Source organism: Electrona antarctica, assembly GCF_951216825.1.
Source record: "Electrona antarctica genome assembly, chromosome: 10".
NCBI classification, from domain to species: domain Eukaryota; kingdom Metazoa; phylum Chordata; class Actinopteri; order Myctophiformes; family Myctophidae; genus Electrona; species Electrona antarctica.
The window spans coordinates 50,091,287-50,103,586 of record NC_136791.1 but is presented as its reverse complement, the minus strand read 5'-3'; the positions used below and the strand labels follow the sequence as shown (position 1 = coordinate 50,103,586).

The 12,300-nt window shown below is 45.0% G+C and overlaps 1 protein-coding gene across 2 annotated transcripts in view; it reads left to right on the top strand.

The window, feature by feature from the left end:
* Positions 1-12,300, top strand: part of bicc1a (BicC family RNA binding protein 1a) — a 107,896-nt gene that overhangs the window by 71,780 nt on the left and 23,816 nt on the right. For both annotated transcript variants that reach the window (XM_079511701.1, XM_079511700.1), the window contains exons 7-9: positions 3,485-3,667; positions 7,511-7,762; positions 10,437-10,568. In XM_079511701.1, coding sequence (XP_079367827.1) covers positions 3,485-3,667; positions 7,511-7,762; positions 10,437-10,568 — 567 coding nt within the window. The remainder of the gene's footprint in view (positions 1-3,484; positions 3,668-7,510; positions 7,763-10,436; positions 10,569-12,300) is intronic.

Genomic DNA, 12,300 nt, shown 5'->3' with positions numbered 1-12,300 from the left:
CCAGTGGGTTATTAGCACAAGCTTAAGGCATGCTGTGTGAAGGCAGGCTATAATTTCTACATGGATTTTCTTTGAAGCTTATTCTGTCAGCAAGTACATCTGCACCTATCGATTATTTTCTTAGTGATTATTCTATCATATAATCTAGAAGTGCTTATTTTTTCTATACAGTATATCAACAAATATTCGTGAACGATGAACATTTTGAAATGGAGGTTTTATAATCGGTTTAGTCTGATTCATTTATTTTTTACTGTCCATTGTACAACGGTGTCATGTAAAAATAACAATGTCAGCTTATACAGTAGATCTGCTATTTTCAGTATTTTATTTAGTTTGATTAACTAACAACCCCTAGTAGCAAGTGATGCCAATTACCGTTAATTACTGTTCCTGTCACCCATTGAATTCAATTGAGGCCTAGCCTGGAGCTCACCTATGCTTTCTATGGCATAGGCAGCTCCTGGCAGGATCCGCCGGCAGAAACTGTGCGCAGCTGCTGGACATGAGACTAATTAATTAGAGCGACAGAGAGAGAGAGGAGTGATCAGAAATCAGCAGAGAGTGATCGACGTTTGCGCTACTCTATGCCGAATTGAAGTGGACTCGGACCCAGACTTTTTTTTTCTCCCTGGAAATAAAAACGTCTGGGTTTCCGAGGCTAATTGAGGCCTGACTTTTTTCGGTAATTTGCGATTACACAGTAAACGGGCCCATTTTAGTTAAAATTGTACACTATCTGAGTTACACGTGGATGAATAAACAGGACTTTACTGTATATCTAGAGTAATCTAGTAAGAGAGTAATGACACTCCCGTTGACTCTCATTGTAACAATGGAATGCGGAAGTGCTCATTCTATCTCAATGGAATAGTTCCAGCCATATAGGAGCAAATGTTTGGAACTATCGCCCATAGGTACCCTACCGCTTTGCGGCGAGATCAAAGCGTGTCACCACTCTCTTACTAGATTACTCTGCTGTGTATATAACGGTGCTTTTATATTGGGAGCGCAATTTGTAGTCAGCAGAGGGAGTGTTTGTTTTGTGAGTATCTTGTTCTTGTCCTCCTTGGTTTAGGTTAAGAGTATATAACAGTATATAACTGTGTGTGGTTAATCCTGGGTGGCCCGCCCCCCGGACCACATCCTCCTGCATGGCTCCCTTAAAAACCAGGGGTGGTTGGTTTACGGCGGGCTTATCCGCTCGCTGCACTACAGTACAGATGTTGGGATTCCCCCCTTTAAGGTTCTGCCTATAGTGCGCTCAGAGGGTCCCAGGTATGTTGGCCCTTGTGGAGGTGCAGAGTCGTATGCGTCTGCGTCTAGTCATCGGCTCATGCGAGGGATTCTCCCGGGACTACTACCCTCGAGTGCTTTCAGAGCTGGAACTCGTCGGGAGGTGATGAGAGTTCGGTTCCATTGCCTTTTGCCTCGCAAACGTTTTCATTCCCCCCCTGTCTCTCTCACTCTCGTGTGTGTGTGTGTGTGTGTGTGTGTGTGTGTGTGTGTGTGTGTGTGTGTGTGTGTGTGTGTGTGTGTGTGTGTGTGTGTGTGTGTGTGTGTGTGTGTGTGTGTGTGTGTGTGTGTGTGTGTGTGTGTGTGTGTGTGTGTGTGTGTGTGTGTGTGTTACAGTTTTTTTTTTTTTACCCTTTGCATTGAATATGTGCAAGGCTTATATCTTCCAGGTAGACCCTTCTTAAAAAGCTGAGGTCAGCTTCTCTGTAAATCCAACCTCCTATTCATCGTTCACTCGGCGCCCCGAGAGTCCCGCTGCTCTGCTTATGCTTTCTGCGTTTATCCTGCGTGCTGACCTAAATTTCCTCGAGCCTCTTACAGTGCGAGCGCTGAAACGTGATATGAATGTAGGGCCGAGCACATATGGGACTGATCAGGAATGCATTTCTTTGGTCAGAGCAATTCATGCTGCTTGCCCTTCACTGGCAGCCAAAACCATAGTGGCGCTGTGCCCGAGAGCCAGTGTTTGGATAACACTGTGTCTGTGTGTGTGTGTATGCGTGCACAAGAGGTGCGTGTATGCGTGCATGAATACATGTATTTACGTCTTGGAGAGAGAGAGAAAGAGAGAGAGTGTGTGTGTGTGTGTGTGTGTGTGTATACTGTACTCTCTTTCCAATGAAACTGCGTATGGGTGTGTACTGTGTACTGTACATTTGTGTGTGTGCATTCCTTCCCACATGTGTATGTGTGTGTATGAATGTCCCAGAAAGGCCCTCTGGTCTTCATCTCCTCTGAAGGACTGGCGCGATCTACTGTAATAACTGCTGTGTTCATTCTAACAACTCGGCAAGCCTGTCGCAATTGTGCGTCTGTAGCCACGCAACTTTTGCAGTTTGATTGTACTGCCGTTCAGTCCCACACCAAAACAGTGCCGTGGGGACTGACACAGTATACTGTGTGAGTTCGTTTTAGCTTTTTCCCCAATAGTTTCTGTCTCCAAAGTGGCGATGCCATGTCGTTTCGTGTGACGGAGGGTCTGGTGTTTTGTTTCTGGCACCTCCCGTCGATGTGACCGCTCTGGATTTATTTGCCTCGACATGTTTTAAAGACACGTTCCGCTGCTCGCCGCCGAAGGGAGCCGTGTTATGTCTGCACGTGGAATACATGCATGATGTGTCAAGAAACCACCCATCACCGCTTCCCCACATGTGTTTCTACTCTGTTCTCCGAATGGTGTTAATCACAAGCTTGCTTATAGGACAAGGTGGTACAGGCTACTGGGTGTGTAGCTGACTGTGCTGTCTTATCTGAGTCTGTCTGTACGGTGTCTGGTTGGGACATTAATACAGTATGTGAGGTGCCCATATTTATGCACTATTCAAATCTTATCAGCAGCACTAACAGCGCAGTGGTAGGCAAGGTACTGAGGATATTCCACAGCACTCTCTACATATCGCGTTGTCTCTCTCTACTCTCTCCATCTCTTTGTCTATTTATTTTCTCTGCCACACACCTATGTCTCTCTGCACATGACTATCTACCTTGATTCAAGAATCAAGAGGGTTTATTTTCCACTCACTCATGCAGGTACAAGCAGCGAAATATTAAGATGTGTTCCCCACCGAAAGTTAAAATATATTTTCTAGTTGCATTGCCGTTCGCTCGTTCAGCAAAGCTGGGTCTTTGCGTTGACTTTGTATGTAACTGTGCCGCTCGAACAAGCATTTTATCATTCAGTGGGAACGCACCTTTAGTGTTGGCTGTAGCATGTTCTGCAAGACTGTCTAACAAAAGCACTCAAATATGCACAAGATTACAATAGAGATAATACTGGACAACAACAAAAAAAGTGAGTTATTAAGTAAGTAAAGGTAAAAAATTGCAGGCAGGAGTGGACACATTTCTACTGTAGCTCTGTGGACACATTTCTACCGTAGCTCTGTACATTAGTGCATTAAAGATGTTTTCCTCTTCATCGTCCACTCAAACTGACTGCCTCTCTCCCTCCTCCCCTTATTGTTCCCAGGAGCTGCTTCCCCTGGTGCTGTCCTTCGAGCTCCCGGCCATCGTGCAGCCCGACCCCGGTTCCCCCACCGTGCAGCACATCTCCCAGACCTACAACCTCACCGTGTCCTTCAAGCCCCCGACGCGCCTCTACGGGACCACCGGGGTGGTCCGTGGCTCACAGAACAACACCACAGCCGTCAAGGTGAGCAGGGTCTTGTAATGTACAGGAAATTAAAATGGCAGTCATCTGGTTCAACATTGTTTTGTGGCCTGATTTATTAAACGCCAGGGCGTGACCGATGTTTTGTGCTGTTTGGGGCGTGGACGGTATGAATCCTAAGATGAACCAGACGCTTGGCTTTTGTTTTTAGTGAAGTTTTAAGCATTTTTATTAAAGCATGATTCATGTGCAGTCGCAACCAATTTAATCGATTGAATGAGAAGACAGGGTTCCTGACTTCCAAGTCGGGATTCCATTCCTCTCTCTCCTTTTCCTCCACCCTTTAGTGTGGCTAGCCGCATACAAGGGAGGCTTCTCTAACCCATTTTGGGCGGGAACCCCTTTTGGTGCATTATGTTATGCTTTAGCTATTGAAAAATAGCAGATCTACAAGCTCGTAGCGCGCCACCGAGTGGCGCGCTACGAGCTTGTAGGTCTTCTATTTTTGAAAAATCGAAGAACGACTGACATAGAAACATAGCTTTTTCAGAAAACTGTCAGGATTTAGAAGACATTTTTAGAATCTGATCTCAGGTAAAAATGGGCTAAACAGCAGCGTTTCAAGGCCCACCAACACCGGGCGCTCCTCGCTTCTTTGCAATAGCCCACCTCATTACCTCCAGCACCTCCAGGAGATGGCCGAGAAATGCGAGGTGGCTTATAACAGATGGGCCGTGAGTTCAGCGCGCCCCACTGGGAGGTGCTACCTTGAGCGGCACATTTGAACTGATCCCTGTTACTGTGGCTGCATGCCCCGAGGTTCAGTTCCATGTCTTGATACATGCTGGAGCTGCTCACACAGTAACACCTCTGTGTTTATTTATCCATTTTTAACCCATTCTGACCTGAGATCAGATTCTAAAAATGTCTGTTTGAAAATGACAGTTTTCTGAAAAAACGATGTTTCTATGTCAGTGGTTCTTCGATTTTTCAAAAATAGCAGACCTACAAGCTCATAGCGCGCCACTCCGTGGCGTGCTATGAGCTTGTAGATCTGCTATTTTTCAATAGCTAAAGCATAACATAATGCTAACGCCAAAAGGGGTTCCCGCCCAAAATGGGTTAACAATTTAATTGTGTTTTGTAAATTGAACATTGGAATGTTACAATTTGTACAGTATTTCTGTTTTGCCTTTTAGGCTTTGTAATTTCAAATTGCACAGGGCAGATATGACACATAACTGTCTTAAATATAGCAGTTTTATATTGTTTTCTTTCCAAACACATTTCCAAAATAGCATAAGTAGTTGATCTACAAGCTTACAGTGACGTGAAGCTTGTAGATCTGCTATATCTGCTATTAAAAAAAAATGTATGGATAATTTTCAACATGGAAACGTTTGAAGATTATGCAAAAATAATCGCGATTATCTCAAATAATTGGGCCATTATGTAATAATTGTGACAGGCCTAACAAATGTAACTACTGTCAATGGACCCTTACGGATCCATTTGGTTACATTTGAGTTAAATGAACTCTTCAGAGTAAAATTGTACTACAGTGTATGTACTGTGCTCAACTCTTCTGCTGCTTCTGTGTGTCATGTGCACGCACGCACGCACGCACACACACACACACACACACACACACTTCACTCTGGCATCATAATTGTGTATATTTTAAAGCCTGCCCTAGAGCCTTCTCTGGGTGCCAACAAAACTCAGACCCCCCTCAAAGTCAAACCTTCCTGTTTAACTACTGACACTCCCAGACTACATGGACCTCCCTTGACCTTTGCAACGCTGTCTGTGTGTGTGCGTGCGCACGCACGCATATACATTCATGAAGTGTGTGGTGTGCGCGCGTGTGTGTGTGTGTGTGTGTGTGTGCGCGCGCGCTGCACGGTTTCTTGCTTGTGTGTGTGTGAGTTTGTGGTAGGTCTAAGGGTTCAGTCAGCATTAGGACACTGGCCAGATCCGGGCCCAAGGGATTAGGAGAGTATGTGTGCTATGCTATGTGGTGATGGGAGACCCTTTGAGGAGAGCCAAAACCACTGTGGATTGCTGCGCTATGCTGGCCTCTGTCTGTTGTGGACTCCTCGCTCCTCGTACAGTACAGTAGAAGTGGCTCTTCTATAGGCCATGGGATTGCTTGCAGAGGCACAACAGAGACAGTTGAGGAATGGAAGCCATTCAGCCGGCCAGGCCGTGGCAGGCGGAAAAACCAATAGTTTCCACTGGTTTTTATAAGAATCACTGGTGTTTGTTCGGGAGACATCTGCCCCCATTTCCCCCCATAATTTACTCCCCTAAAGTTGAAATGTTGGTATTTTGTGTATCATTGTGCATTTTTTTTTCTTTTTCTTTTTTGAGTGGTGCAACCACTCCAAGGAACAGCAATGTCCGTGTTAACTTATGTGACTTTAACCTATGTGACTATGTGACTGACTATGAGTACCAGTAGGGGCAAAAGTGGCGCTGTTGTGCCAGAAACAGAGAGAGAGAGAGAGTGCTGCACTGTTGCCTGCTAATGAGAGAGAGAGAGAGAGGAGGGGGGGAGAGAGGGGAGTTGCACCACTCAGTTCACACAGGTGTGATTTTTTTTGTTCTGACATTGAGCAGTACAGCCAGCCATGGAAATGGTCTGCATTTCTATAGCACATTCATCCAACATGCGAGTTTACAAAGTGTATCACACATCGACGACAATATGGCAACCAAGCAAGGAGCCCAGGATCGAACCCGAGAGCTTTCAGGTCCCAAGCGGCTACTGTACCCCCTGAACTACTGCCGCTGTAGTGGGACTGTTGTATGTTTGTAATCATGTCAGGGCAACACAGATATGTTAACCCATTTTGGGCGGGAACCCCTTTTGGTGTTTTAAACATGTAGATCTGCTATTTTTCAATAGCTAAATTATAACAAGCTCATAGCGCGCCACCGAGTGGCGCGCTACGAGCTTGTAGGTCTGCTATTTTTGAAAAGTCGTTAAAATGTGGCGCAAATCATTGAATATATATTTCAGAGCGAACATTTTTAACTAAAATATTTGCTTCTGGGGGGTCCCTGGAACTACATATTGGTAGAGATGGGGGTCCGTGGCCCAATAGAGATAATTCTGGGGGTCCTTGACATGAAAAAGGTTGAGCACCACTGACATAGAAACATAGGTTTTTCAGAAAAACGTTTTGATTTAGAAGCCTTTTTTTATCGACCTCAGTCCAAAATGGGTTAAGCATAATTATTCTATTTCTTTTTTATTCTATTTCTTTTTTATTTGTGTGTATCTATTCTCTGTACCGTATGTAACCTACTCTGGTGTAGAACACATTACATAAGGTCTCTCTATCCACCAGTCTCATAATTCACAGGGAATGCCAGACCTGCTGTTCTGTTTCTGCTTTCTATCTATGGCATTATTAGTACAATGTGCCTCTCAGCATGTCTCAATATAACGGTTGGTTGTAGCGTTCATCTTTCGAGTTATGAGGGGCAGACGGGACGTTGTTTGGACTACTTTGTAGAGCACATCCAAAGTTGATTTAACCCATTTAGGGCCGACGTCGAAATAACAAGAAAAGTCTTCTGAAAGAATATATGTTCAATTTTCAAAGATTTGTGCCGCATTTTCACGATTTTTCAAAAATAGCAGACCTACAAGCTCGTAGCGCGCCACTCGGTGGCGTGCTATGAGCTTGTAGATCTGCTATTTTTCAATAGCTAAAGCATAACATAATGCTAACACCAAAATAGGTTCCCGCCCAAAATGGGTTAAAAAAGTCTTTGCCAATCCGAAAGCCTCGCACCAAACAGTTCAATGCGATTCATTACACTTGTATGTCGTGTCACCTAATTTCACGACTGTCCCGTCTTTCTTATCTCCAGAGAGGCACAGCTATGCTGCTGGAGCACCTGGCCGGCAGCCTGGCCAGCGCCATCTCGGTCAGCACCCACCTGGACATAGCGCCCCAGCACCACCTCTTCATGATGGGGCGCAACGGCAGCAACATCAAGCACATCACCCAGCGGACGGGGGCGCAGATCCACTTCCCGGACCCCAACAGCCCCCAGAAGAAATCCACCGTCTACATCCAAGGAACCATCGAGTCCGTCTGCCTGGCACGCCAGTACCTCATGGTATGATTTTTTTTTTTTTTTTAAATATATTTCTTTATTCAGGGAGAGGTACAAGGTTAGTTTTACATCGTAAAAACAACATTTTTGTGCAACCCTTCCCCTTAGGTTGGGCAGAATGACCAAGAGTGGTCACGCTTGCCCAGCCTACCCTCCCGTTCACCCTCCCACCCTCCCATGGGTCCTAGGGGAGGCAAAACATAAGAATTTAAATAAATTTAAATACAGCACAATAAGGAAAAATAAATAGTAGAGTAAGTAAGATGAACAAAAAAGAGAAAAATAAATGAATAAAAAGAAAAAAGAAACATGACATAAACAGAGAATAAAACACAAACAATTACCAAATGTATAATATAGCCTACTGCATATACCTCCTTGGGACATTGAAATTGATGCTGTATGATTTATTCTGTGTGTGTGTGTGTGTGTGTGTGGCCATTAGTGTGTTTATTTATCGTTAGCCACTTGGTTAGGGAGCATTAGCTTTCACTGCCCAGCGTCATTTGGTCTTGTGGTTGAGGGTACGAAACCCAGTCCACAAGAAGGGCTAACTTGTATCAACAGTAATCTATACGGGGTCGCGTATAGCTTTAGATTCCTCGGGGTTTGTGGTGACCATAATGGCCCCTATTGTCTGTGTAACATCAACATGGTGTGTGTGAATGATGCGTGGGTTCTGAAAAAGCTAACCATTGGGATTTCAAAAGTGAACCATGATTGGTCTTTAAGGGTTTCGAATGGCCTTGGGGCACGATTTGCTTGGCCATAATCATGCTGCTGAAATGTCCATATTATAATTTAGATGAATAACGATCTCTATGTAACTCAAGGTTGCCCTGCCTAGATGCACGGTATAGACGTCTCGTGCAAGTGTGTGCATATTTGTGTCAAGCTTGACGAGAGCCAAATGAATACTGTCCGTATACAAATTTTTCTTGAATGGTAATTTCTGCGCGGTTTGTCCCTGTCAGTGATTTATGGGTCAGCCCATTAACACTGACGCATCGGGCCAAGGGTTGGACGGGGGTTAGGCTTCTTTCTCGCATATACATTTCTGTTTCTTCAAATTGCTGTTGCGGTCATTCTCCGCATTGTTGCCCCTGACCACAGAGACTGTTCTTATCTGAATAACTCACAAGAATAATCAACCATGTGGCTTTCAAAAATGTGTAAAAAGGACGGCCGCTTAATTATCATTGGCCAGAAGCTTCTGCTGAGCTGGTGCATTTAAAACATCACGGCTATAAACATCTTTGGCCCAGTGGCTGGAGAGCAATAATGTGGGGCAGTAATTCTACTAGGACTGTCTTCTCTTTGTCTGCGGTCTCCCTTTCTTGGCCCCGAAAGACATTTGGCAAATGCCAAAGTCGTATCAGTAAACATGACTTTCTCCCGTTTTGGTCTGGAAGTGGGACACACAAGAAGGGGGCCTCTCGCTTTCCTGCCTGGCCGAGGAGAAAAAAATGAGGTGATGTGATGTGCATGAATAGTAGGAAGGGACAGGAGAGAGTGGAAAATGGGGGGGAAGGAGTCGCAGAAGACAGGCGCGGAGAGAAGAGGAGCACAGGAAGGAACAACGGAGGAGATCATGTTAGATTAGTGGAGTGTGTGTGTGAGAGGAGGAGAGAGAGGATAGCTTAGGAGCAGAGAGAGGAGGGCATACATGTAGAGCAGGGGTTCTCAACCCGTGGGTCGCGACCCCTCGGGGGGTCGCCAAATTATTTTGGGTGTCCCCAAAAAGAAAAAGAAAAAAGCTTTTTTTTTTTTTTTTACTGAAAAATGGAAATGAAGAGTTTACATGGTACACATAGTACATGCATACACCTCCCTAATGATTATATCTGGTTTCAGTATGTATTTATGGTGTTTTGCCTCTATTATTAAGGTTATTGTAGCAGTCAATTTATATTGGGGGTCGGGAGGGGGCAGGGCGGGGGTCGCGAGACATTGCCAAAGCATTTCCGGCCAAAAACGTTGAGAACCGCTGATATAGGGGGAGACGGAGGGGAGCAGACAGGTGTGTACACGAACATAGAAGAAGGGGGAGAGAGCGGCTTTCCAGGAAAGAGTGAAAGAAAGCAGTAGAAGAGGAGGCGGTGCCAGACTGGTACTACTAGATCATGGTTCCAATCTGTATCCCTGTCAGTACCAGCCTGGCCCTGCTCTCTGCTAATTACACACAACTGACAATCACAACGCTGTCCAGCAGCTCTCTGCCCAAAAATACAGATGTCTGTGGTCCGTGCGGTGGCGATCATCTAAAACAGATTGCTCTCGGAGGAATTTCCCAAGCTGCGTGTGTGGGGGCGAATCCGCATCATAAGAATCTTATTTTTGAGTGGTGCAAACCACTACAACAACTGGCTTTGTTTGTACCCGTGTGTGTTTGTGCCCAAAATAATGAGCATGGTTACTATGGTCACTGACATTACGTCAGACCACAGCTGATCAGGCTATATAAGACCTTGCACCACTCAGTTCACACGGGTGTGATTTTTATTTGTACAATCAACATGGAGGTCTGCAAATGCAACAGCTTTTAGATGAAGACTGCATCCTGCATCTTGCTGATGTAGGTGTTTGTGTGTGTGTGTGTGTGTGTGTGTGTGTGTGTGTGTGTGTCTGTCTGTTTGTCTCTCTGTCTGTGTCTGTGCATGCGTTCGCGCTTCCACAGGGCTGCCTCCCCCTGGTGCTGATGTTTGACATTAAAGAGGACATAGAGGTGGAGCCCCAGTGCATCACAGCCCTGATGGAGCAGCTGGACGTCTTCATCAGTATCAAGCCCAAGCCAAAACAGCCCAGCAAGGTATGGCACCGAGCCCCACATTCATACGGCACTTAAGTGTTCCCAGCTCTCAGCAATGTGAAAACACTGCAGGCCCGTAGACTAGACCATTTCGACCTGAGATCAGATTCTAAAAATGTCTTCTACATCCTGATAGTTTTCTGAAAAAGCTATGTTTCTATGTCAGTCGTTCTTCGATTTTTCAAAATAGCAGACCTACAAGCTCGTAGCGCGCCCACTGCGTGGCGCGCTACGAGCTTGTAGATCTGCTATTTTTCAATAGCTAAAGCATAACATAATGCTAACACCAAAAGGGGTTCCCGCCCAAAATGGCTAGTTTTGTATGATTGTGTGCAAGAGCAGCCAAATGGTATTGTAAGTTGTGGGTCCTCGGAGACGACATTGGAAAATCACTGTACTGTACGAGCGCATGAATTTTCTGATTTATAAAATCAGGCAGCCATGATGTGCTTGTAGTTTGGTATCGTTAACCAAAACACAACCCTGGAGTCCCTATTTTTATGTCATTATAGGCGGTATTCTTCTGAGATGTTCAAAGACATTTTTCAATAGAATTCTTTTTCGCTATTCGTCATGAGACAATGTCTTAAGTGGTTAATGTCCCGTAGTTTGGAAGATATTACGACTTTCTACCTTTTTTGAATTCACGGTAGGTGCACCGCAATATTCAACACCCACCATCAACGTAATCTAATCCTGACTACCTTTTACCAGCCTCGCCAAAAGCTGGTGTTTAGGTGCCAGGATAAACAGTGACCCATCCCAGAGCTCCTCTAGCCCATTTTGACCTGAGATCAGATTCTAAAAATGTCTTCTACATCCTGACAGTTTTCTGAAAAAGCTATGTTTTTCTATGTCAGTCGTCAAAAATAGCAGATCTACAAGCTCATAGCGCGCCACCGAGTGGCGCGCTATGAGCTTGTAGATCTGCTATTTTTCAATAGCTAAAGCGTAACACCAAAAGGGGTTCCCGCCCAAAATGGGCTAGAACCCTTCACTTTAACATTTTAACGAGGTGACAGCGGTAATCCAACAGAACTTTTTCCCAAATGCACGCAGTTTTGCCGCCGGGGCTCCTGGTGCTTTGGCAGACCAGTAAAGCAGGGCGTGGAGGCAGACGCAGAGAGACGGATCGTGACTGGAATTCATTTGGCTAGGGTCTACTCTGGACCCTGGCAAGATGCAAAGGAACCGAGACATGATTTGTGCATTTGCGTTCGATTTTTATTTTTATTTGATGTTATTTAGGAAATGGCACAGTTTATGGTAATGCCGGCCCTGAAACTGTAGAAGGTTGAGTCCGAGTTTTTCCCTCAGTTTCTCTCGCCATAACAGAATTGGAAGTGGATATTAATCGCAATCGGGCCACCACTGGAACATGCAATGTTTCTGTCTCGATGAGTCAGGAGTGGACCTTTTTTTTTTTAAGCATCATTTTTCTCCCTCTGACCTTGTGTAACTGTAAATATTGCCTAATATTCTCCACACATCTCACACTCGCTGAGTGAGATGGATTTTTTATGCTTTGATTAACCCATTTTGGGCGGGAACCCCTTTTGCCATAACAGAATTGGAAGTGGATATTAATCGCAATCGGGCCACCACTGGAACATGCAATGTTTCTGTCTCGATGAGTCAGGAGTGGACCTTTTTTTTTTTAAGCATCATTTTTCTCCCTCTGACCTTGTGTAACTGTAAATATTGCCTAATATTCTCCACACATCTCACACTC